Here is a 26,702-nt window from a genome sequence, read left to right as displayed (position 1 = left end):
ACTTTTGTTAATTTACGTAAAGTTTATTTTAGCAGTGTACTAGCAATGTATTTCAATGTAGTAGCAGTGTGCTAAAATTCATTCCAGCAGTGTACATCAGTTCCGCTTCAGGGGCGTAATCTCCTTTTCCCTCGCCACTATCGGCGCAGCTCATCAAAGTGTTGACGCTAGGAAACGCGGACTCAGCAGTCCTCGAAGCGATCCTCGGGCTATGACGTTAACGCAAACACGTGCAAAGAGATAAGCTGACCGCTGTGAAGACACGGCGCGTGCGACCACTCCCGGCCGTCATTGCCGCCGGAGAGAGACAGCTCCCGCTCGGGAACCCTCCCCAACACCACCGAGAAAGAAAAGAGGTGTCCTTCCACGCACCACTCTCGCCACGGAAACGGCCGGCGCGCTTCCTCTCCGCTTGAGGCGCGGTCGTCGGCTGCTGTCGTTCATTCGCACATAAAACACACGGCGAAAGTACGCCTATTCAGCCGGCAATTGGTGTTAGAAGAAAGTTGAACTACTTTTTTTAACAAGGATGGCGTCAGAATCGCGCTCACAAGGCGTGGTTATTTTAGTATGTGTTCATTTCACGTAGCAGACATAGGTGTATTTTTGGTAGTTCATGAGCGTTGGTCTAGCCAGGAGTAGTGAAGGGTTCAGCTCCCCCCCCTCCCTTTGTTTCTGCTGTGGGTCCGATAGAGAGGGGGGGGGGGTTTGTTGTAAAACACTAACGTCGACAACGACGTTGATACTTCCCGCCCCACGTTCGGAGAAGTGTAAAAGAAGTGCATGAGTGGCGCCACCTGCTGACAAATACGTATCCGCACCTGCGTTTAAAACATGTGATCTACCCAACCGCACACGCCGGTTCTTGCCAGTGGTGTGGAGGACAGCCAACAGTTACCCACATTAGATGGGAATCTGGGTTAAGGCCAGCCAAAACTAATAATGCGCCTCAGGTTCCGGCGAAGAAAAATTCACGACGCAGCATTGGGAGACCTAACTCGCCAGGGAGGATAACTCAAGTGACGCTCCTGGACCAGGCGTGGCAGGCTGCTGAGGCCAGTGGAGCCCTGGACTAGGGGACCCACCCACTAGCTTCTAACCCTTACTTCCTTTGTTTTTTTTTTCAATAAACTTTTTTTTATTCTACCCCCCCCCCCCCCCCCAAGAAACAAAATAAAGCACTGAATGTAATTTCCTCCTGAATGTGTACAGTACACCCCCACTCACGAACATAACTATAGTTGTATCCACCCTGAAAAGAAAAAAAAATCCATTTCATTCCGAGTGGAGGAGCGTATAGCGACGGGCTTGACGTCACGCCTACACGAGACGGCAATTTCTTGTATATAATAGGGTTTCTTTACGTCGTTAAATATACCGTAAGAACGAGTGACCAGACCGCATTTATTGCGACGACATGGTCATTGCGGGAGTCAATTGCATATTACGCGGCGTTGCAGTTGTGCTACGGCATCTCCGAATTTAACGAACGCACCCTGCAGTAAGTCTTAACGGTCGTACAGAAATGTGGTCATGCGTCCCGACGCACTTAACAATGAAACATAAAAAATAAAGCTCAAAAGGCATTGCCATTTTCGCCGTAGTCGTTTGGAACAAGCACAAGTGGCAGCAGCTGGGAGCTTCCGTATGGGGCAGCTGAGAAACCGTGGCATTTCCTGCGATGCAGGCGGGCACTTTTCTCCCGAAGTAGATTGTTTTGTATAAATGATCGCGTTTAGCGTCCGTATTGTGTAGTCGTAAGATTTCGCGTGTACCCCGACCCGCGGGGACTTTCTCCTTTCACTGCACCACACTCCCGAGTGCTCGTGTTTGCAGATTTTTCTGACGGTGCAAGCATTTACGGCCGGCTCTTGTTTGTACACAAGGGAACCGCGTGACAGAGAGCACCTGTGCTCCAGCTGGCGTCCTGCACGTGACGTGCGAAATCGAAGGGCCCTTTCTAGGAACTAGAACAACTTATAAATAAGTGTTAAAATAGCGCGCTCGTGTGGGTGTGTGTGGTGGGGGAGCGAGGTGACATAAAATATTGGTGCGTAGTTTCTCTGTAGACTTCGGTATGACGCCAAGGTATATTCGTTCAACCCTGACCCACAGAGCGTCCTACTTGTCGTATACGCGCCGCCACGGTTCCAATTCGTTGGGGTCCTTTGTATGAGCAGGTTGATAAAGAGATGGTTAGCAACAGTTTACAAAACACGTTTGTTTCGTTAATTAGGGAAAAGAAAAAAAAAGGTGGCGGCCAGGCCTAGTTAATTTGATAGTACGAACGTTTTAATATATACTAAGGATATATGTGTGAAATAAAAAAAAAATCCTGGACTGCTGCGCATGTAGCCGTGATCAGCGTGATACGCTCGGGCAGGCATATTTGTTGACGTCCCTATATTCAAAGATTATGCCATCAGATACATCATCGTCCGTTCAAATAATCGCTGGGAGTGGCTGGTCCGCTTGCTTTCGCTAACTGTGTCAGACGCGGCTGACGCAAGCATCATCAAGCTCACGTGTTCCGCTGCTTCCGTGTAATGGTTTATGTTCCGTTGCGTTGTAACTGCGTCCGCGCGTTCGCGTGTTCTGAATGCCGACGGAATAGCGTCGAAGCTGGTCAGTAGGATAGGGCGTTCGAACACGACATTCTGTGGTCGTTTTTTTGTTTGTTTGTCGAGAGGAGAAAGGTCGTCCCCAACGTGTTTTGTGAAAATGCTTTGCTCTGGTCGGCAAGGGAAAAGACGAACGGAAAAAAAGTGTGTCGCGTCGCTACGCGTTTATAATGTCCGTGTTGCGTGTGGCCTTCGCTACGGTTCTGGCTTCGTAGCCATTGTACAGCTCGTATTTGTTCGTGTGTATATTCTTTGCCAGAAGATTTCGTTTTCCTTAGCGGCTCTGCCATCGGTCGTTTTCCGCTGTGCACCCACGTGCTCGGAGCGGGCGCGTTAGCATCCGCGTTACATTTTTTTTGTATTTTTGTGCCTTTCGTGCACAAAGGAACTCGAAGGATAGCCGATGTGTCCGAATTTCGCGCATCGTGCATGTGTGTATATATATAACCTCGGCAGAATTCTTTTTCTTTCTTGCGGAGGTAGTTTTTTCTGTAGGAGTATGTATACCCATCCTAGAAGGGGTTGATTCCCACTTTTGTTACTTTCGTCGCTTCCTCTCAAAAGCTGACGCGTTTTTTTTTTTTTTCTTTCGGGGAGTTCCGTTTGATGGCCTTTGTTTGCAGTTCGGGGCCGAGTTAATAATAGCGTTCCTTGTATTATGCACGCAGCGCGACGGCCAGGTGCTTTTTTTATGCGCGCGTCGCCAATCGCGCTATAACAATGGAGTTTGTCTTGTTCTTTCGCCTTGTGCTACTTGCCTCGCTAGCAGACGACCGCGCCGTGTACGAAACGTCCGTCCGCAGCAGTCACTTCCGGTCAGACGACGGTTCTTCGCCGCAGACACGTACGCTGTCGTCTGCTTTGCCGTCACGAGAACAGACGCTGACCGCATCTTCAATAGCCTTTCCGGGACGCTCTCTCGTTTGCCCGTGCATGATAATGACCTCAACAATGGCGGTGTTCGACTGTGCGTGGCGTATGGTCTGGTCATTTTCTCTGCAGATCTGCCTCGGTCAATGACGGCTGGCTTCCTGAGTAGCCGCTGAGTGGCTGTGTCCACACTGGCAGTGTCGTTACGGCACGGTTGTGCTCGTGGGCTGTACATTTTCTTGCGTGCTATAGACGTCTGGTATTTTTTCCGTCACACCTCGTTTGGTACTTGTGGATAGATGAGTTTAGAGTAAGTTTCGAGCCAGGCAGGGTATACCGCTGTCCTATTGAAAGCGGTGGGCAAACGGAACCGCGTTTCGCAATTGTCGTCTTACCGATGCGTTTACGCAACGACAGCGACCCTGATTGGCAATACAAAGTAGCCGTCGTTTGTTTTAACAATGTATGAGTAGACTACAGCACCATTTGCAATGCGTCGTACCCGTCGTCTGTTTGCCCAATGGACAGACGACAGCGCAATCGGCACTGCGTCGCAACCGTCGTCCTGTTCTACCGAAGTGTGAACAGTCGGCAACACATGTCTGACTACGTTGCGAAACGATTGACGTTTCGCAACGTAGTCGCTACGTGCAGCTAGCCATCTGTGCTGCGGGCATTGTTGGGCGAGCAACGTTGTTATGTTTAATTTTCGTGAATTATTGTTCTTTCTAAAAGCAGCGTAGCGAACTTTTCTTGTGCGCTCTTATTTCAACGAGGCGCACTTTTCTTAGTTCGCAGCATTGTACCAGCGGCCATTTTCGTAAGCGCTTCTGTTTGACATTATTCGTCGGCTTGCCGTTAGTCAGCAGATGTCTTTTTTTTCCCCCTTCAGTTTTGGTTTATCGCTAACAATGAAGACGCACAAATTGCCATCTGTGAGAGATTTACGTAATGTGTTTCAAGTGAGAACCATATCTTATCGAGGTTGCTACTTTTGCCTCGGAGAGTTCGTTGCTTAGTCCTTGTTTAATGTCGCTGCACACTTTAGCTCCCCTAAATAAGGGGCGATGTACATTTGGAGCTTAAAGAAGGGACATATCATAAACTATAGCTTGTGCGTTTGTATAATTTACTCGCCTTCTGTTCCTAATGGTATTTCGTTTATAAATTAATGGTGGCGGATTCTGTCTTGTTGTTATCCAACATTCACACAAACAATATAGTGTGTATATATGTGGAGTTCAATTGGTCGCCGCTGTAGCTCTCCGTTGCAACCATGAAAATTTGGTGCAGTTCGTGCAGTGGACGTCGGCTAAGCGCGCATGCGCAGTCGGAGCAGACGACGCGAGAGGCCGCGGAGCAGACGACCGCCGCTTTCGCTTCGGAAGCGCATGTAATCGACCTTAATAAGGCGGGATCGGGGGGGGGGGGGGGGGGGGTGACGGCATCTACTCTGCCCGCGGCATAGTACCGCGGCAGTGTGGCCAGGACTCTCCCGGCTCCTTGCGAGTCTCGCGTAACCTCGAAGGATCGACGCGCGGTTGCGTCAGCTTCAGCCGGTGGCGATAACCGATTTTTTGCAGCGCGCCGTTTCGAATGTGCGTGTGTAGTAGTAGCACTGCATTCCGCGAGCCGATGATCGAAAAAACAAACAAACAAAAAAAAACCCAGGAGCTCTTGTTCTATCGGGAAAACGGGGGCAAGCGAAGCTTAGCGTATGCATGCCCCTTTTTTTGTTTGTTTTCTTTCTTTATCATTTGCTTGTCTGACTGCTTTCTTTCATTTTCTTTTTCTATCTTTATTTTGCTTGCCTGGTTGCTCTATTTCTCTTCATTCCTTTCTTTTTCATCCTCTCTCTCTCTCTTGCTTGTTTCAGTGCTTTTTTTCTCTCTCTATTTCTTTGTACCCCTTTCTTGTTGCGGACGAAAATGCTGCAGGCCCGTGCGCTCACATTTGGATGCACGCTAAAGAACCCCATGTGGTCGAACTTTCCGGAGCCCTCCACTATACGATGTCTCTCTCGTAATCATATGGTGGTTTTGGGACGCTAATCCCCACGTATCAATCAAGTCAATTTTTCTTGTTGCTTTATTTCTGTTTCATTCTTTTTTTCTTTATTAGTTTCTTTCTTGCTTTCTCTTGATTGCTTTCTTTCTTACCCGCCGCGGTAATCTAGTGGATATGGTGCTAGACTGATGATCCGGAGGTCGCGGGATCGAGTCCCGGCCGCATTTTCGATGAAGGTTGAAATGTTTGAGGCGCGCGTACGTAGAGCTAACGTCGGAGCACTTCTAGTGGTCGACATTTCCGGAGCCGTCCACTCCGCGGCGTCTCTCGTAATCATATTGTTGTTTTTTTTTTTTTTGGCCCCATAAATAATTGCTACGGTGCAAAAGAAAGAGCAGGCGCGAAAACTTACGCGCGTCTGTGATTGCTCGCCCCGTCTTTTTAAAATGGATGCTAACCGTTAGTTGTCGTTCAATTTTCTCCTATTCTAAGCTGTACGTTATAAAATCGTCGCTTAAAATGAGAAATGCCGCAGCAACCGCCGAGAAGGCTTAAATGCTGACACGAAAGTTCACGGCCGAGATAGCCTGCGGGGTCGATTACCGTGAACATTCCTGTATCAACCTGAAAATATTAACAGCGAATATAGCTTGGAAGGTATTTTAAAATAATTCTGAAATTTGCGCGAGCGCTCGACTCCATCGTGCCATTTGCACCCTCGAAGGGGACCCTTTGGAGACTCCCCTGGCGTCACCACGCTGTAGTCAATACAAGTTATGATGACGTCATTGCCACCAATTTTATTTTTTCTATACCTCACGGGGGGCTGGTCGCGAGTGCTTGGCCGGGATGCACGCTTCGAAAGATTTGCGTTTGGCGACACTGAGGTCCCGTTTCGTATTCGAATGTGATTCTTGATGCGGACCGTTCGGAAGTGTGTCACACTTCTGTGCGCTGACTTGGGTCGACAGCTGCTGGACACGCTAGGTGGCGATAGTTGCACTTGGTAGCTTCTTCTTTTCGGAGCTCTCTCAAACCGAAACTGGTCACAAATGAGAGGCCCGTAATTAATCATCATATCTCGCTCGTTGGATTCCGTGCCGACCGGTTGTGTTCTCGCGATCTCCGAGGACAGCGCAGCTCTGGCCGACTGGGTTGGTCCTACGCCATCTCCCGTCGCCGACAAGAGCTCTCGCCGAGTGGTGCCCCGTCCTCGGACTCCTGTGACCGTGTTTCCGTCTTTCCTATCTCCCTTGTGTCGTCGCTCGCTGTCCTAGCGCACCTCCCTTTCTCTCTATACCTTTAATCGTATCCTTTTAATTCCTCCTCACCCCCATGCCTTGTGAGCTACTGTTGAGGTTGGTTGGTTGGTTCCTCAACACATTGGCGCAACCCACCTAGGGGGATAGGCCATGAATGGGACGGTGCCTTGCTTTTTAAATTACCCTGATGCAGACAGTTACGGGGCTCACTTTTCTCTTCTTTTCCCTCTTATAACCACAATGAATTAATCGTACGTCGCGTGCTGTAGCGAACGATGTGTCGTGTCATGACTACAGCACATTGCAGCAGCAGAAAAACGCGAGGCCGAAATTTGTGTGCCAGTACCGCTTTAAAGAAATAGAAGAGGGTGGGGGAGGGAAGTGGCCGGTTTCCTTACGAGCGGCCTTTCGTGCGTGTCGGAGATGTGTGGCGTGGCGTCTCTTTTGTTTGTCTTATTGAGATTAGGTGAACTTGTTTTATTTTCGACGCCGTATAGTGAGAGAGAGAGAGACCGAGTGCGCGCGATGAAGTCATCAGGAGAAAACGTGGGCGTAACCAGATCTGAAGGACGCATATATAGTACGCACGCACGAGAGCACGGGCGTAGAACGCGCATTCTATGCGCTAGAGCACGCCCTTTGCGCATGCGTGTTTGGTTCGACAGCCGGGCCGGGCATTTTCGAAGCACGAACGACGCTTGGCCGCCGTCGGTGCAGTTTTACTTTCTTTCCGGCCGCGCCTTTCATTGTTGTACCAGGGAATGTGTCTTTGCTTCGTTCCCAAATGGTAGCTCCGTACTGTATTGTACTATTTCTTTTTTTTTTTCGAGGCTGCCGGTGCTTCACGGTTGCTTTCCTGAACTGTTGCATCAAGAAGAATGTTTTTCTGATGGCGAAAGTCTTGAATGTTTGCGTTTGAGGGTCGGCTGATGTTAAAAAAAAAAAAGAAGAGGAGGGCCGGCTGCTATATGCAGGGATACCTAGCACAACAGCGTGAGGTCATTTATTTTTATTCAACGCGATGTGATTCTCGCCAATGCGTTGTCAAATATCATATTGCAGCTCAGGCTAATCGTACTGACGCTGCACTTTTTGAGAGCATGTGTGGTGAGGAAAACAATGGGCAGCACAGTACTTGGCTCAAAGATTGCAGAGAAAAAGTGTGGCAGTCGATCTTCTTGTAGCGTGTCGATGGCATGCTACGTTTAGAAAAAGGTGGATGAAACTGCTTTACATTTAAAAAAAAAAATGGTTCCCTGGCTGTCGGTCCAGGTATCTTTGTATTCATGATTGCTTACACAAAGCACTTTCATTCCTTAACTCAGGGCTAAAAATGTGGCGCCTTCAGTATGAGGAGCGCATTTGGATAACATCTCATCTCCATGCATTCTCGTAACACCCGTTAGAGAGTAATCGTAATTCCTTCCACGCTCGTTTCGTACAGGCGCCATTTTAAATAGCGTCTTTTAAATACCGGGTAAATTGCCCCTTTTTCTCGCGCACGGCAGGGTGAAATCAAGCATGCACTAGCAGGCCCACATCGCTGCCATTTTTTTAAACGTCCGGGTGCACCTTTACGTCATTACACCCGTTACACCCTTGAATCACATTTACACCATTACACTCTTTACATCATTACACCCGTTAGTTTACACCCTTTTACGGAGTAATTGCTCTAAACCAACCTTTTCGACATTACTCCATCTATGAAGCTAGTAATCGTCATGGGACAGTTTTTTTTTCGTTCTTAGCTCAATTGAAGAAAAGTACTCGCCATTTGAACTGTACACCCTAATAGAGTAGTCGTTCTGGCTCAACCTGTTCAATATTAGAGAGTTTTAGTACTGCGGAATGGTGCTACGTACGCATCACGCAAGCGCCTTGCGTTACGTGGCGTCGTTTGTCACTAATCGGCTTTTAGTACGCCGTAGTACCCGCGTGCGTAACGAGCGTGAAGCGTGTTGCGCCATCTGGTAGATCAGAATAGAAGTACGTGTTGTTGACAGCCAATGTGAGCCAATCCAAGTGTTATGGCCAGATTATGGCCATATTTTAAGCCACAGAGCCGGTCGGTGCTTGCCTTCGATGCCGCCATTTTGCAAAACGAAGTTTCGCGCTTTCGCGAACTTGTTCGAGAGCGGCGCGATCAGCTCATACGTACGTACGTACGCACGCACGCATCTCATGCGTGCGTACGTAGCGGCTGCGTACGTAACGCGATACGTGCGAGTTGCGGTCTGTGCATGCGTGCTACGCAGAACGTGGCATCCTTGCATACTCAACGCCGCCACGTACGCAGCACTAAAACGTCTCTATTAACGCGACAGCGTTCGCAGAAGTTCCGGCGTCGTTGGCTGTGAGCGAGAGATCGAGCACGATACAAATAAAATAAATGATAAAAAGATCATGGGTCAGAGTGGGGACCGAACCAGGGTCGTTTGCGCATGTTCGACCGCATGACCATGCCTTTTCTTGGCGAGTACAGTGAAGAGAACTTGGATAGGCATCAGCGCGAAATTGACGAAGACGAAGGAGGCACACAGACAGCAGCTCGTCTCTGTGTCTCCTCTGTCTTCGTCGATTTCGCGCTGAAGACTAAACGAGTATATATGTACCGACTCGCCCAAGTCAAGGTGCTGTTGGAAAAGAACTTCCTCCGCTTGGAAATGCAGTGAAAAATTAACCTTAACGCTTCACAAACACCTGTATACATGCTTCACAATGCGATATGAAATATATGAAATATTGCTTGGTACTGCTTCGTACAAGCGCCCATTGCCAAAGGGTGTCAGAAAATGTGGTTATCACAATGGCTTGGTGTTTTAAAGCGGGTCGCCCACTACAAAAGGCACACACGCTGTTTCCTGAAGGCCACGCAGTGGGTGCCTAGCAAGTTCTTAGAGGTTTCATGCACTGATTGTTTGAAGTACGCACTTAGTAACAGGATATCGCTTTCGCGTTCCAACTCCTGAAGGCGAGCCTTTAAACTTCCCTCATTTTTACCTCCTTTAAAAAGAGAGTAACAGTTATTCTAGTTACACCTTTGCATTAATACTCTTTTCGGAGGGTGCGTTGAGCGTAATCGGAATCTTCGTTTTAAACATTTTAGAGACTAAAAGTCCCCCCCCCCCCCTTTTTTTTTTCTGTGCCCGTAGACGTTGTTCGCCCTTGCATACGCTGAACCCTTAAACGGTAATTGTACGTAGCAACTCTGTTGTGCTTATGGGAATTTTCCTTGAATCCTGACCACCAGCGGTGGCCTGTTTGGAACGTCGCGAAAACTGTTTTGCGTACATGGGTTGCGTGACGTACAAGATAAGCGAAGACGGTCGTTTCCTAAAGCAATCGCCCGAAATCGTTCCAGAACGCGACGACCAGAGTTGTGAACTTGCACCATCGGGCGGGGTCAGTTGTCGTTTTATCGCGTGACCACCGAAGTTAAAAACGCGCCGGGTTCACTCTTGTTTGTCTTCCGTCTGCACTCTTCTCAAAGAACAAACACAATGCTTGTGAACCCTGTTTGAAGGAAAAAGTGCGACAGAATTGCGTGTTGCCCCAACGCCTTGAGACCGGCACAACCCCGCAGACGCATCACCACTGGAATGCGCTTGTCGACGCGACTTGCACATTGAAGCAGGAAGCAGTATTTGGTTTCGAAAATAACGCGGGGTGAAGGACTTCCCAGCCGTATCTGTTGCCTCTTGTTTTTTTTTTTTTTTTTTTTTTGCGTGCCGCTTGTGTCTGGCAAGCTGCCTGTAGCTTCCGACAACCCATCCCAGGCGTTGAAAGGCCGCGTCGAATATCAAAACAAGGAAAGTAAAAAAGATGCGCTCATGCGGGCAGTTTCTTTAATAGCCGTGGCCGCTCGCATTACCTAATTAACGAGGGCCGCTGTCGCGAAGTCGGATGAATTAGACGGGCTCGCGCGCTTTTCGTGCGGCCGCCATCTTGTGTTTGCCGGTCGTCTGCTTCTCGTCGTCATTGAAGCCGGACGTTACCTAGAAGAAGCATCAACGAAACTACAACCCGGATCACTGTGGTCTGGTTCTGTCAGATTTGCGCTGGTTTCGATGCCGGCAAGTCGGTTCTGGCGTATAGCTCTCGTTTCTTTTGCCGTAGTAACGTATCTAGTTGCACGTGTACGTCCCTGGACACGCCACGCAGGAAAAGAATTAAAATTAGTAAAGAGGGCACTCGGTTATCTGCCGGAGGAGACTTTTGAGGAGTTGCGCGAACGCAACGAAGAATGAAAAGAAAGCTCGAGGAAATGCCTCCCTCTTTCTATATTTTAGGAACGCGAGAGAACGGGTTGTTTCCCCCGGGGGTCTGTCTGTCTCTCGTGTGGCTAGGCTGCGCGTCGTTAGCCTTCTTTCCTTCTGGTATTATTACTCGTTATGCTCTTTAGTTTTCTCGTGTTTTTTTTTTTTTTTTCACTTGTTTCGCTTTGACCTCTGGCGACCGGTCGCGGAACTGCGCCGCTGAGTCGCCGGTCCCTCCCCGGCGCGTTGTTTCTTGTTTTTTTCCGTTGCGCCTTTCTTGAACCAACGTGTTCGTTCTTCCCGGTGGAGGTACTTTTTTTATTTTTCTCTGCGCGCCTTCTAGGAGCTTTACGCGCGCCCGCTCTCTCGCTCTCTCTCTATAATATTATGCTTTTTTATTTCCATCCGTCTACCTTGCCGCTCGCGTTCCCCCTCCGCGTTTCTCGCCTGTTCGCTGGCGGCGGCGTGTAGGCGGGCGTCGGCCAAGATATGCGTCGGCGCTCGCCTTTTGTCCAACTGTTCTTCAGTTTGCTCACCGTCGGCTGACGCACAACGCGCTGGCGTTACCGCGTACGCTGCGCGAAGTCGTCTGCTAGTGTGCCGAAGTCGGAGACAAGCGCGCGCTTCTTCCGCAGCCGGTTCGCGTTGCAGACGACGCGTGGATTTTTTAACGTCAGGGCGCGGCCATGTTGGAACGAGAGTGTTGTTTTTGACAGTTGGGCTTCCGGTGCGACAACGAGCATCGAAGACGGCGGAGAGCAACCCCTTTTCGTCGTTTGTTTTGTGCTAGTCGCCTCCGCGTTATTAGCGCGCGTTGACCGCGCTCGTTTTTGTGTTCTCGTGCTGTGTGTGTGGTGCCAGCCGATCTTCATCAAAGCGGCAGCGAGGCAGAAGTCTGTTACAACGCTGCCACCGTCAACTTGTGTCGTCTGCGTCGTGCGATCGTCTGCTATTTTTAGGAGGCGCGGAATCGGAGGGAAGCGGATCTGCGTGGGATGTTAGCCGTCGCGGGGATAATCGCCCATCGATCCGCTGCGGCTCTCCGTCTAAACTGCGTTGTCGCCGTCTTCGGAAGGCTCATCCCTTCTTCTCGTCGTCCTCTTCTTCTTCTTCCTCCTCCTCTGCCGCAGCATTATCCGTCGCTCTCGTGATGGTCGGGTCCTCCCGATAACAGACGGCCGCTGCTTCTTCGAGCACCACGCGCGTCTCTCGTGTGCGCGATATATATCCGCTCCCTGCAGCCGTGTGGTTTGTTGTCATCATTCTCTGCGCCGCTGCGCATTTTCCCTTTTTTTCGGAGGAGCGGCCGCTGGGAAAACAGACGCGGCGAAGAAAAGCGCGCCTTCGTTAGCAGACGCGCAGCTTTTGTGTAACAGCTGTCGGCCGCGGACTATGGAGTGGCTCTACAAGAATGCCGGCATCGGCCAGCACTCGCTTCTTCTTCAAGAACCGACCAAGGCGGCAGCCGTGAAGAAAGGTTGCAGGGTAGGGCGCCATGCAAAGTGAGTCCCCCCCCCCCCCCCCCCCCCCCCCGAGAAGTGTCTATAACAGTTGCTAGGTTCGGTTGCGACACATCCATCTTGAATACTTCGTTCAAAGGAGAGAACTATGTGTGCACGCACGTATAGCGAAGCTGTGATGACATCTTGTAGTTGAGGCTCTCCGTCAAAGACAGCACTTGTTTAATTTCTCGAAAATTGTGTTCTTTCCATTGCCGTCGAGTGCAGTTGAGTTGTCATAGGCTTTTTGTTGACACAGGGAGCATGTGAACGCCTGAAAGGCTTCCCCGTGACCGTAGAAATATTGTCGAATCGTTACCATATGCTGTGCGTTGGCCTCATTTCCCTTCTTGGCTGTGGATTGTTTTTAGTGCTGAGGAATAGGTAGCGAGTTTCACGTCCAGCTACCGAATGTTCGTGCACTGTGCTTGTGCTCCCTGGTAACGAAGTTTATAGGTTTACTAACTGGGAATGCACTATTAAGGTGACCTTTGTAGCCCACTGCACACATTCAAGACGTTGACCATATGGCTTTTGTGTTTTAATCCTGATGCAGCAGGTAATCAAGATGGTCAACGCTTATTGCTTAACAGTTGTAATCATGTCATACTTGTTCCATGAGTAGATGCAGCCTATGTCAATGTAGGGCAACGTTTCAGCTTTCGCAAATCCTAGTGCATTTAACGAGTGAATATGTAGGGGACAAGTTTTCTTCTTAACTTTGGGCCAGTGCACCGTAAGGGCAATGCTTGTTCAGACAGGAAAGAAATGTGTACGGCATGGGGCCTAGGTTGAAATATTCTCTGATGCCCCAAATACATGCGTAATTCAACAGCCAACTTTAGGAACAACACTTGCCGAAAACAGAAAACGTCTGGCACGTGGTTCATGTCAAGATAATGAACTTTCTTGGAAGTTGGCTGTGGTGGTAGAACATAAATGAAAGGGCACGTGAGTTGGAAAGAACTGAAACAATTGCTAAATTGTTCCTTGGAGGTTCATAAAGATCGTTAAATATAGAGGTGACCCTAAAACTTGCATGACAACTGTCCATGTTTCAACATGCTACTTAGCAGCTATTCAACTCTATTGTCAGAATTTTCATTCTTCAACACCAGCTGTTGTACTTTGTGAGCAATATTTCTACAGAATTTGTGCGTCCAGCTGCTTATATAGGCTTGTTGGCTTATTTGAAATATCTAGACACTCTGATGCTAACTCATAGTACATTGTGGGCTTTGAGTGTCTTTTAATAACATTTCGTGAAAGTTTCTTTCTAGGATTTTTAAATGTTATGCTATTATTTTTAATAAAGGCAGTGCTATATGAGCTCGTTTTGTAGCGACAGAAGCAGCGTACCAACGCACAGATGTGTTAAGTGTCGAGTTACTTGGCCTTTGCTGAAATTGATTATGCTCCCTTGGCATTCTGAATTGTGTGGAGGTTATGAAGCATGGGTACTTGTATTCTTTGACAATGGTAACTTGCTATTCAAACATATTTATTTCCTGGCTTCAATACCGACTTACCCAATTTATTATTAAGACAGCACAATACCTCTAACACATTCGTTGGCATCGTTTCACGTCACCAGTGCACTTAGTATTGCACTAGTTTATGCGTATGTTGTCTGCCCTGCCAAGCAAGTTTCGAAAATTTTCAGGAAGCAATATCATCTTGCTCGAATTGGGTAGTGCTTACCAAACATTAGACATATCTTGAGCTATGCTACAAGGGAAGGGAGCTATACCCAGCGTCACAACGTGGTTTAATTTCAAACATGTGCATTTAGTTGGTGGCCTCTGCCTGTAATGCATTCTGTCGGCTGCATTACATTAGCTGCAGCAACTGGGACAATGCGCATAACATTTTGTTCAGCACATTATCGCTACGTGTAATTTTTTGGTTCCAGTTTGCTGGAACTGCACTTTGAACATTACTTTAAACCGAGTGGTGAATAAACTCCTTTTTGGTGCACAACATGCTGCCAGACGTTACTTGCTTAGAACTCAAAAAATTATCTTCGGGAGTCAAACTTCAAGTTTTGGGGGTCAGAAAACATGTAACATAGTGTTGGGCATGCTAAGCTTGTTACGTTTCTTATCAAGCTGCGACAAATGGCAAATAACATCAGACCTTGTATTCTGTGGGTGACCACATTGTAAAGTTGCATATCCCTCATTCCCCCTACATTAAAAGAAATAGTGTTGACACAAGCTTTCAAATTCATACAAACTTTTACATTAATGTTAAATGCATAAAAAAGACGACATTTAGGGGGGGTTTAGGACTGGCAGGCATGTCTCTGTCCAATGTTATGACTGTCCTTATGTTACCTGGCATTGCCGACGTTAAACATTACCACGAAATTGTGACAGAGTACGAGACTTGGGAGGTGTACGACAGTAATGAGGTTTATTGTGGTGATGTTGATTTTCTATATAGGAAAAGATAAAAGTGCCAGGCATATGTACTCAGGCTGCATTTGCATGTGCAGCTGCTGATTGTGCAGAACAAACTATCGAGTGAGTCATGAAAATCAGCGCCTCGAACTACCTGGATAGCGAAAGCAATAAGAAGCTATATAGTAAATAACATCCAGCATAGTTTTCATGCCAGTATTTTTTCTACAGTTTGAAGATGCATCCAAATATTGAAAACATCTGATTGTTTGTGCAGCATTGTTAAAGAAACGCTGTGCACATTCGCAATATAGATAAATGTAGTGGTGTCTTTCTTTCTTTGTCCATGCCCTAGCTCTGCACTGGTTTGTTTCACAATTTAGAGAATATGTTCACTAATTGCAAAAAACTAAATGAATTGGAATATCGTGTTTTTAGCAGTCCCCTTGCAGGGCCACAGGTAGGCCACGCGTGGGAGAGCCAATGTCCCGGCATCTCGTCGTCCTATTGGCATACCCCCTACAAAATTTGTTCAGAAATGTTTTTCTTCGCTTGCAGTCTACCTCATTATCCACTGCACGAGCAGCTCTTTTGTTTACCCTAGCAGTGGGGATAACGAAACGATGTTTCACTTGAAAGCGTCTATCTTAAGTCCATTGTCACGCTGGACAAAGAGCATGATTCACAGTTTGATGACCCCCTTGCGCGTAATCACAATGGATACGTTGTCCAAGGTACATGAGCTTCCTTCGGCTTGATGGTCCCCGAAGGAAGTTCAGCCAACTTGCGTGGATGAACGAAGGAATAAGACTACGCAGTCAGGTAAGGTATAACTTGCAATAAATCCGATGTCACCATGCTGAAATAATATGCAGAGCCTTGTTTCCACAAAGGGAGAGTAACGCTGTAGCTTTTTATCTTCACAGTGCTCGTTATGCATTATCTTTTTTAATTTTCTTAGTGATCAGTCATCATAGTTTGGAAATGATGAGCAAAATGTGAAACTTCTAGCATGGTCATATCTAGGTGTACTTCAAAGAACCTCGGGTCATCAAAAATATTCCAGAGTCTGCCTCTATGGCGTACCTCATAATCACGTGGTTGTTTTGGCACTAAAAATTTTTTATTTGTGTGCGTGATAAAAGACACGAAAATTGTTAGTTTGTGTGTGTGATACCACTGCACCCAGGTCGTGCTGTAGTTGTACTATCAGTAGGTCACGTGGTGAACTGTCCTGTATTTTCACGACGTCCCTAACTGCAGCCTGCAGCTTTCACTGCCTTCGCTATTCCTGTTCTGTGGCTCCCGTGTGCTCGTCGCCTTCATATTAACAACACTTATAGCGCGCAAGAGGAACAAGACACGATGGCAAGACATGTGCACTGCGCCGAGTTCCAACAGACGTTCTATTTTACGAAGCAGTATGAATAAATATAAAGACTAGGTGGCAGTACACACGTGTGCATATGTACAAGATCAGAACATTAGAAAATTAATCCTTTGTTGGAAGTTAACTCTGTGTCATGCTGCTTTGTTTTGTTCCCCGCAAAAAATAACTGTGGCACTAAAAAGATGGGAACAAAAAAATACACAAAATGACAAACATGGGCACCAGCTTCTAACTGTTCATAAACCGAAACCACACTCATTTATATCTGCTGTCAAACAAAAAAGTGTTATTAAAGATATTGCAACACGGTATGTTGTTACAAATAAACATTCCCTAGTGATCTGACAGGCTCTAAAGGACATGCACTGGAAACTGCATTGACCTGAGCTGTACAATCAAGCTACATCACTGGGTCGATATGTATTCTTAGTACACACATGTTGCAATTAGATTACCTTGTGCAACAGCGTCTGTAGGTAAGCTTGGTTTTTGTTATCGACCGATTTGAAGTTGCCGTCCGTGTTTGTAGTGTTGTGTTGACACTTCTTCCCCGTTCTTTCTTAGCGCCATAACTATTTTCCTGTACTAACGAACCAACTCTTGCAGTGAGCCCTGTTGTCCTGTTTCTTTTGTGCGTTGCAGGCGTTAATGTGGTGTACCAACATGCCCAAGCTCACGTTCTCTTGTCGTCTTCTGTTTCTGTCCTCGTCTGTCTGCTGCATGTTGCGCGTCTTTGTGTCCCGTCTCCCGCAGGAGCCAGAATCCGGATTGCAGTGACACTCCGCTGCTGCAGCAGCACGACCGACCGTTCAGCCCCGAACGAGAGGAGGAAGGCTGGAACTGGTCGGCCGGCAACAGTGGCTCTAGGTGCGGCAGCCATGTCTCGTGGCCCCTTCCTCGATCTCTCGCTGCGCATTGCGTGCCTTCTCTGTGTTTTAAACCTGCATGTAAAAGCTTCCCGAGCTATTCGCTACTCGCTGCTGTGCCTTACCTTAAGTGTGCGCTGCTCCTAACTCTACGTGCGCGTGTAAATGGCTGTTACCAATTTGGTGATGTTCCTAAGAAGGGGGGAAGTGTGCTGCTGATAAACGCTCTAGATGTCATATATGTTCTGCTATTATAGTAGTTATGCATATCTAACCTCTTCTATTTGTGTTTTTGTCTAGGAAGCTAGGCAAGAACACATTGTAAGACTCCAAGTTTTCTTGTCATTGTGAAGCTGCCACGGAGTGGGGCACGTTTTTTGCACAAAAAAACATTTGTGCTTAATTTCTATGCACTTCATGTTCAGAGAAGTGTTTCCCAGATCTCGTGCACAAAAAAAAAGTTTTCTTGATACTTTACCAGGAGTATGAGTCGTGTGTGGCTTGCGGGGCATCACATGCTCAGTACGGTTTTGTCAAGTTGTGCTTGCATCGCAACTCTCTCGGCATCTGTGTAACCGAAAAATGTCACATTGCTGCCACTGCACGCATGCTATTCAGGAAACCTGAACATAAGAAGGTGTGCTATTTCTGTGGGAAAAGATAGCTTTAGGTGATTCAAGATTTCAGCATCCCTGTAGGGCAAGAGGCAGCTCCTCTGATTGGAGCATTTATCCGCGGAATTCCGTTTTAGGGGCATTTCTTTTTGTGTCCTTGACCTGTCACTTCCCACAGGCTAACGTAGGGGTTGTAAATTGAATGCATTTAAGGGTGATAATCCTAAACAAAATGTTCAGATCATACGCTTTTCATTATCGGCTAATGCTAGAGCAACTGATTGCTTTTGACTAGTGCCTGCAAAAAGAAATTGCACATCAATCCTTTAATGCCTCAATTATGAAACTGCTAAACAAAATAATGTTTTCATTTTCCAGTTTTAAATAGCAAGCTTTAAATGATTCTGCAGTTCAATTATGCAAAAGCAACTGGAATGCATACTTTAATGTGTGCTGTGAATTCTCTGTGTGCCACAGAAGGTGAGGACCTTGCTACAAAAAACTTACTTTGACTCTACCTAACACGTGCTGTGCCATCTATTGGGTGTGTACACCCCAAATAAACGGAATTATTGAAAATAGAACTTGCGTTTCTCGGGCCAGAAAGAACAAAGAAGAGATAGCTGTTGTTTGCGCTTCGTGCTCTCTGCCATCTACTTCAAAAGAAATGGTTCCAGCATAAAGTGCCTTTGACGAGACAAGGCTAGATTTGGCATGCTGAAAGCTACGTTGCCCGTGAGTACTTGACAGCTGGCATTAATGGCGGCACGCATTTCGTGACTTGCTTGCTCAAAGTTTTTTGGTATATCGCGAATTTGTGACACTCTGCAGTAAAGGGTCAAGTAGTTCGGTACGAGATTATTGATGATGTGCAGTGTTATATGTCATCTAAGGTAATGCACTTTGACCTAGTGGTCATGGTGTTTTGCTTGACGCAATGATTTATTTACTTGCCAGCCATCTAGTTGGGAACGTAGCTGTTGACTATAAGGATAAATGCTTCTTCTTCTTTGTGTTTGACAACAGCGCACTTGAGTGCTATTTAGGCTGAGAGATGTTTCATCTCAAACAAACTTGCGGGGGAAAGCTTCTAAGATAAACTAGAATGCAGATAAACCGTGGTCTGTTAACCTTAATCTTCAGCCAGTGGTCTTACTGATAACGCTGTATTCAAAGCAACGTTTAAGTGCTTCTGGCTCCTTGAAAAGAAGCCAACGGTCACACACTGACATGTTTTTGTCCTTCGTATATTGACTGAGCCTCGGGGGGCATCCACTATCAACATGGGTGCGGCACTCTGTGGCCTGGGTCACCAGAAACTGCACCAAAGTGGTAGGATCTGGGTCAGACTCAATAACTTGGCAGCTGGAGGTGTTTTTTAATGGAGAATGTAGAGGGTTTGTAAAATGGCAAACAGCGGAGTGAGCAGGGTCATGGTTGTGTTACCCTTCGTTTTTAAGCAGTTCTATGACACACGATTTTTGTTTGCTTGTTGCCCTTTCAAGTGTGAATACACACAGTAGGCTGCGGTAGTTCTATTAGACCTCTCGTGCACAGAACGGGGACATTATAGTTCTGTGGCTACCCTGTTATATAAGCGCTGAGGTAGCTTAGATGAGCTTTATTTATTTAGTTCTACATTCCAGTGAAACAAAAAAACAAAAGAATTGACAACTTCGTGTGGTGAATTCTCTAGCCCTATCTGAACTGAATAGCAGGGACTTCAGATCAGTTTATATTCACGCATTCTTTCATTCCTGGTCGTTTTAAAACAAACTTGAGCTTTCTGTTGACTCGAAAAACTTTGCTGCAATGTTTCTGTAATGTAAGCTGTAAGTTAATAATTAAGGGGAATGTCATAGTTACCCTCTCGAAATTATCCTACCAACATATATATATATATATATATATATATATATATATATATATGGGATATGGCACAACGAGAGCGTTGTCAACAAGGATAAATATATTTATTTCCCAACAGTTTCGGGAGGGGTCCTCCCTTCATCAGGGGATGAGTTATACTGACATGAACTTCCAAACTTCGTTGCTGCCGCGTCCCTCTCGCCTTGAAAGATGTTTGCGAGAGTGAGAGGGAACTAAAAAGAAAAAAAAACAAAAAAGGGGGAGAAAAAAAACGAAAAAGAAAAAGAAAGAAAAGAAAAAGTAAAAAAGAGGAAGAACCACTGTCAACACTGAGAACGAAACCAACTGTCCGTGTACGTCCACATACGGTTCTTATCGCGTGCTGTTCAGTTCTCGACGTGTGTCGGCCCACCCAAGATTGTCGCCGCGGTGCCGGGAGAGTCCGTGACAACGTGCGTAAAGAAAGGGTTTCCCCGTAATGGGTCGGTCGGCGTGCGGCGTGCGTAAAGGAAGGGTTTCCCGTTAATGGGTCGGTCGGCTCTTTACCTTTAATCTTCGTCCGTTTACACATACATACACATACATATGAAGGTATCGGATATGGCACAATGTATGGAGGTGTACAAGGCCCCTTTTCCATGTGCCCTAAAATACAATCATAGCTGTAGATATGCTGACATGATATTTGGCATGAAAATGTGCTGCTTGTTCTCCTTGATCGCCATTGTGTATGATTTTATTTTTTGCTAGTTGAAATGGGAGAGAGTGCATTCATTGTTTCAACAGCTTTATCCTCAGTTATTTGGCTATAATCATTCACATGTCCATGTTCATTAGCTGTCTGCAAGGAAAGATAAATGAGAACACATGACCTTCAGTGGATAATGAACAGGCCTGCTACAGGTAGACTAGTGGCTGTGACTTTATAAACAACTGAAACAGGTTGACGGTTGGATCCCTGCCTTGGTGGATGCGGCGAAATGCAAATTTGCTGGTGGGGTTTATCAAAGATTTAGGTGCGCGTTAAAGAACTTCAGCTGGTTGAACGGAGTCTGGAGTCCTCCACTATGACGCAGCTTTTAATTCTCTTGTTGATTTGGCAAATTTCAAAATTTTGGTAGTGACTAACAAATTTTTTTTGTAAGCTCATGGCATACCTGGGAAAGAATTTACATACCATTGTACACTCATATGGACTGCCTGTTTAATGCCTGGTCCAGACTCTCTGCTCTCTACAAGATGGTTTAAGTTTATCATGTCATTTGCCCATAGTTTGCCAAAGTCAAATAGTGAATCAGCAAGTGAGGAAGAATTTGCAGTGTGATTTCACTTTTTACTTTATGGACTGTAGCTGAAAATGCTTCCATTGAGACCACGTGCAAAGTTGTGGGGTTCCTCTAAAAGGGCCATGCGTGCACAGTTGCTGTTACTTTTACACACCTTCAACGTGGTGCATAAAGGGATTGCTTTATAAATATTGATATAAAACTAAACTTGTCAGGTAACATAGTTAGCAGCATGAGGCAGTTACACTTGCTAGCCACAATCAGTCATTAGTGTCTCCTATATTTTCTGGTGCCTTTCTCGTTCAGTTCTCCTGCACAGCCCAAGAACCATGAAAACGACAACTGGAACGATTGGGAGGCCGGGGACGCCGCCTGGGAGCCCGTGACTTCCGCATCATCTCCGTCGCAGAAGTCGTCTTCAAAGGCCAAGGCGTCCGCGTCCAAGAGTTCGACCTCCACGAAGCAAGGCTCCAGTAAAAGCTTGTCCGCCAAGTCGCCCACGTCAAAGCTCTCGCCAACAAAATCTCTCTCGTCCAAAAAGAAGGGTGACGAGAAACTTCTCATCGACTTCGGCGAGGAGTCGTCGGGCAAGGGTGGCTCGTCGGCGAACCACGACTGGGACTCCGGATGGGACGACGATAATGGCTGGGAGCAGCTGGATTCGTCGTCGGGCTCCAAAGGATACCAGCGCATCAGCACCAAAGCAGATTGATGGCTTGAATGTTGCCCTAGTGTGCGGTGTGTCATCGGTGGGGATGTGTTTGCCGACGATGAATGGTGAACCGGACTGTGGGGGTGTGTGCAAGTCAACGAAAACGAGCGATGACGCGCTTGTCATCGTGCCGGTGTGGTGGTGGTGTGCGGCAGTCTCCTCTCCACGCTCTGAACACAACGATAGGAGTTGGGGTGCGGTCAGGGGGCGACGCTGTCCGCCGCCAAGAATGAGACTCCAGTTTTCAAAGTTCAAGATCACGCAATGGTTCCTCTTCTCTGTAGTTGGTCTCTCCGTGATGCGGTTTCCGCTGAAAACCGTTTGGCTCTAGTTTGCCTGTGTGGCTGTGCTGCGCAGGGCATTCGTTGGGCTGTGCAAGTAACATGTGGGCCACTTTTATGCCTAGTAAACTCTGAATTGTGATGTCTCTCGCCTTGTGGCTAGGTTTTCCAAGTTTGCGACTGTGTGCCGTTGTATGAATGAGATGCTTTTGATTTCTGTTACGAGAAACCGGGGCCCACGCAAAGAAGAGAACTTGTGCCGGTGTACACACTCACTGGAGCTGCCAAGATTCCATGCTTTTAAAATTGTCTGTGTTTGCTCATTTTAAATATTTGTCAGGAAGCAGTTACGCTGCACATCTGTATCGTAGTATTGTCTCTGCTCAGCCTGCCTTGCTGAGGTCTGGGAGCAAGTTTTCACGTCTGAACCCTCACTGTATAACAACTAAGAGCTTATCTATTGCTGTCGGTGATTTGCCAACAAGATTAAAAAAAAGTGGCAAATATTGTGAGCACATCAAAATTATTACAACATGATTTAACCACTGTTTGCTTTTGTAATGTATTTCGGAAAGCCCACAGTAACTGCTTCTAAAACTTGCTTTTGACACTTTAACATAATTCGTCTCAAATGCCTTTTCTGTCAAATGCTTCTTTCCTTAACAGTTCTAGTTTTTTAGCATGTTGATTAAAAGTGGCCACCCTCTCTCACTTTCCTTTGTGTTTAGGCTTGTACTCTGAATGTACTAATCGTTTGCACTGAGAACCTGACATCTTTCGTTGATTGCATCAACCATCGTAACAAGCAGCTAACATGCAATGTTGTCCCACGCTGGTATTGATACATACTACAAAGGGTCCAAGACTTTTTCATGTAACAAGGCTGTGTTTGGTAGTCTTGTAAAAAAAAAATTGTAAGTTGTCATTAATCGGTCTGAAAATGGTGGAACATTGCATGGCACTGGTTCATTTGAACTCCTGTGGATTTATGGCAAACAAGAAGGTGCGCCAGTGCAGTGCCTCATTCATAGATCTTGTCCAGAGAACAACTTTGCCAAAGTGGCTAATCGATATTTTCGAAGACAAAAGCGTCGTTCAGATCAATTATGCTTAGACATCTTGCCTGATTTAAAGCTGTGTGTGTCATACAAATAGTAGCTTATGTTCAGATGTATTAGATCTGCGATGATATTGAGCGTTGCTCGTAAAAAGTAGCTGATATATCAGTGGCTTTCCTGGTGAAGGTGCTAGCTTATCCACAGGTTTTGTGCAAAGATGGCATTTCATTTATTCCTCATGCAGTATCATGTGTGTGATTAGTCGTTTATATAAATTCCTATTTTGTCTGGAATATAGTAACAGTTACCCTCTGAAAAAGTCCGGCAAAATGCACTTTCTTTTTTTATAAAAGAGCAAGATGCCGCCTATTGTCAGGAGTGTGAAATTACGCTTAGTTTTATGTCTGCATGGCCATGATTTTTTATTTAATGTGGTGTGTAGCATTACTGATACCGGACTGCATTTCTGATATACACGAACGATATATAGAGCATTAAGGCAGCTTATCAAACCTGCAAAGCCGAAATTCTCATTCTTATCAGTTGAATGCCTGAATATTGCGATATAAATCTAGAAACTTAGCATAGGGCTCATGGTAATATTTTTTGAAACACTGTAGTTAGGTTCTCTTATTGGTAGGCTCATGATGTCAATCACTATTTAAAAACCGTACTTATAAAATTCAGTTCAAGTACCAGTTCATATTTTCATGGTACAAATGGACCTTTCATGGCCAATATGTTGCAAATTTCTCTGATTCCGATTGGTGCTTCGGCTTTTTGTGCACATATGGAGCACCTTATTATCCTAAAGAATAAACACGATGCTAGCTCTGTGCAAAGTTTGAGTCCGCATAGGTGAGCACGTCAGCCAGAAGAACCATTTATGGCAGGCCCCCTTCTAAGACAGTGTAGAGCATTTGTGACCCTGGCGAGCTTAGGTTCTAATGACGTTACTTTTTTTTTTTCAAAGCTTTGCCTGTGGGTTCGTCCTTGTTTAGTTCGAAATTGTATTTCTTCCTACATTTAGTCCGCAGTGGTGCGATTTGGGTCTATCTTGTGCTTGCTGGTTGCTAGTGAAGAATGATTCTTGATGTTTTGTAGTCAGGGTTGCCGTTGGGTAGAATCGGAGAGGCGCCAGAACTCGAGGCAACTGTAGCCAAAGTAGCCACGTCATTTAATATTGTTGCCGAATTGGTAGCCATATAGAACAGGAGTAGTACTGTAACATGAACAGAGTCTTTTCTTTCCTAATGATGAATAAATGAATCTTTTTGAAGTAAAACCAGAAATTTAGAAGTAGCCAGTAAAAAGCCATAGCACCAACTGAAAATTTTCGTCACCAAACTGGTCGAAAAGCAGCCACCAATGGCAACCCTGTTCGTAGTGCCTTGTGGTTATTGTAGCAAACCCTCGGTTGCTTTCCAAATAGCATTTTCGTATTGGATTTGCACTTTCACGCATAATTGTAATTTGTGAACCCGTCAAAGCAGTTCACATTTGCAACATTGCAATCATTCGAAATCCGAGCCGAGCGGGTGGCTGCACGGGCAACGATCTACGATTTTCAAAGGGTTCAGCAAAGAAATTGATCTCCGAGTCGATGTAAATGACAAGGGCACGCGATAAGTCTTGATTGTAGGTGCCTAGTTTTGAGTGCTCGCAAACTGCAGCCTTTGAAGAAAACTTAATGAGAAAAAGTTGACGGATTGTTTATCTGCTTAAACCCTGGTATGGTAGCATGGTGAGGCAGCTTTGGCTTGAACTTGTACTCGACCTGTATTTTTTTTAATGATCCCAGCGAAGAGAATTTTTTTATTTTTTCAACTTCATCTTCGAATATCAAAGTTGTGGCCCAAAATGTACAGCTCGCAAGGGCCTCAATCGCCCGAGCACGTTCATAACTGTGATCGTGCCAACTGTGAGGAGGCTTTCTCTTATTTTTGCTTCTCTTCTGTTGACAGCTAGTGTAAAAATGCTGCCTCCTCCCAGCACTGTGGTGGAGAAGGAATACGCATCAACATCAAATATTTTTGCCGAGGAGGCGAGGTATCTTTTACGTCTCGTCAGAGCTTTTATTAAAATGTTGTGGAATGCCGGACCTTCTTGGGCATATCTTAGCGAGGCTAGATCTGGATGTTTGAACTGTTCACGAAAATTGAATGTGCTTGTGATAAAGGTCAAACTACTGGAGTGGCACCGTTCACGTCTAAACCGGAGCATCGAGCTTGCTTTTCCAAGCTCAACTTGTCATGTTTACGGCTATGATAAAAGATGTACTACGTTCAAGGTCGTCTATTTGAAGATAATCAAAAAATTAGTACTGGTGGTGTCCCACTGCGGCTTTGCAATTGCCTCCGTACCACTTACACCTGGCCGTGGGAGGTATCAGATAATTTTCTGCAAGGAAAACCTACAATGAAGGCATTCAGTTGGCTTTCATTCTATTTCCTGGCTAACTTCTCTAAAAAATGGTGGACCATTTGTGAAATGGTACTGTCTTTCTCAAAAGCTCATAGATCATTATTTGTATTGACTGTTAGCAGTACAAAAACGTTTGATGTGATTTGTGCAGGTTTACTAAAGTTTCAGGGGTGTCAAATTCTTTCTCTTTTTTTACTCAGCACAATAATTTGAGCACAAACCTTTTCACTGTCTACAAACTGAAGGCTTTAGGTGGTGCCATGTCGGTTGCTTGATGTCAAGGGCTTTCTTTTGTGCCACTTGTAATGAATCAATTAACTCTGCGATTCACATTACGACAGCAAATCACAATGCCAAAAAAGTCTTACAAAGATTCGTAGGCCACGGATTTTTCAGTAATAATGAAGACCATCTTATTTCCTTTATGCTGAACAGTTTGAGTTTGTGCTAGATGCCTGAAACAAGTCTGTAGGGATGATTGCAAGAGAGCATCATGGATGTAACACGTCGATCAAGTAAAGACTACAATATGAGGTTCCTGACAACACGAAAAATGCAGTTCTGGGTTTGTTGGCTGTGTGAAGCGATGCTTGCTCTGTTGCTTTAAAATTGCTATAATTTTAGATATAAAATACAGATCAAGCATTAAAAGTATCGGCATAACTTCTCCTGGGAAAAAGATGAATCGAGATTACAAATGCACGTTGCAAGCTCGGCCATTTCTAAAGGGCAGAGATACTTTCATTTTTGTTTCTCGTTACTTTGCTTTTATTACTTCTCAGGCAGTACCCCAATTCCTGTGAGAAAAAGAGTGAACATTGACAATTTGGTGTATGTTGCAAACCGATAAATTCCATTTTGTGGACTGTTGAAGCTCATTTAAGCCAACTGTGTTGTTTTAAATCTTTACTTCTACTGCTGTTGGGCCACATCTTGTTTACTTTTTAGTCCTCCGCCCTGGCTGTCGACGTTTCACGAGCTTTGTAAGATCAGCGTTGTTTGCTGATGCTGTTGACGCCATAATAAAGTGAAAACGAATGCGTATATTATATATACTCAAAGGACCCTGTGTGGAGTTGTTGGCAGCCTGTCCTGCTGTCTCTTTGGATGTGGTGTTCTGCTGATGAGCATAAGGTCATGGTTTTTAATTCTGGCCGTCAGTTCGCGCAGCCAGCGGTGGTACCAGTGGTATAGCCAGGGGGAATGATAGAAATTGGTGTACAGAAGGAAAAGTTATGAGTCCTCAAAGTTCAAAACACGAGCAGACGACGAGAAACATTCT

At 45.9% G+C, this 26,702-nt stretch overlaps 1 protein-coding gene across 3 annotated transcripts in view; it reads left to right on the top strand.

The window, feature by feature from the left end:
• ArfGAP1 (ADP-ribosylation factor GTPase-activating protein 1) overlaps nucleotides 1-26,475 on the top strand; it is a 65,249-nt gene extending 38,774 nt beyond the window's left edge. For 2 of the 3 annotated variants that reach the window (XM_037415210.2, XM_075873806.1), the window contains exons 12-13: nucleotides 17,064-17,177; nucleotides 21,252-26,475. In XM_037415210.2, the coding sequence (XP_037271107.2) occupies nucleotides 17,064-17,177; nucleotides 21,252-21,657 (520 nt within the window). In that variant the 3' untranslated portion in view covers nucleotides 21,658-26,475. The remainder of the gene's footprint in view (nucleotides 1-17,063; nucleotides 17,178-21,251) is intronic. The other variant, XM_037415211.2, reaches the window with a different exon arrangement.
• Nucleotides 26,476-26,702: the final 227 nt, after the last annotated feature.

The sequence above is a fragment of the Rhipicephalus microplus genome, chromosome 9 (assembly GCF_043290135.1).
Source record: "Rhipicephalus microplus isolate Deutch F79 chromosome 9, USDA_Rmic, whole genome shotgun sequence".
Taxonomy (NCBI): domain Eukaryota; kingdom Metazoa; phylum Arthropoda; class Arachnida; order Ixodida; family Ixodidae; genus Rhipicephalus; species Rhipicephalus microplus.
The sequence above is the reverse complement of the archived record's forward strand: the minus strand, read 5'-3'. Positions and strand labels throughout refer to the sequence as shown.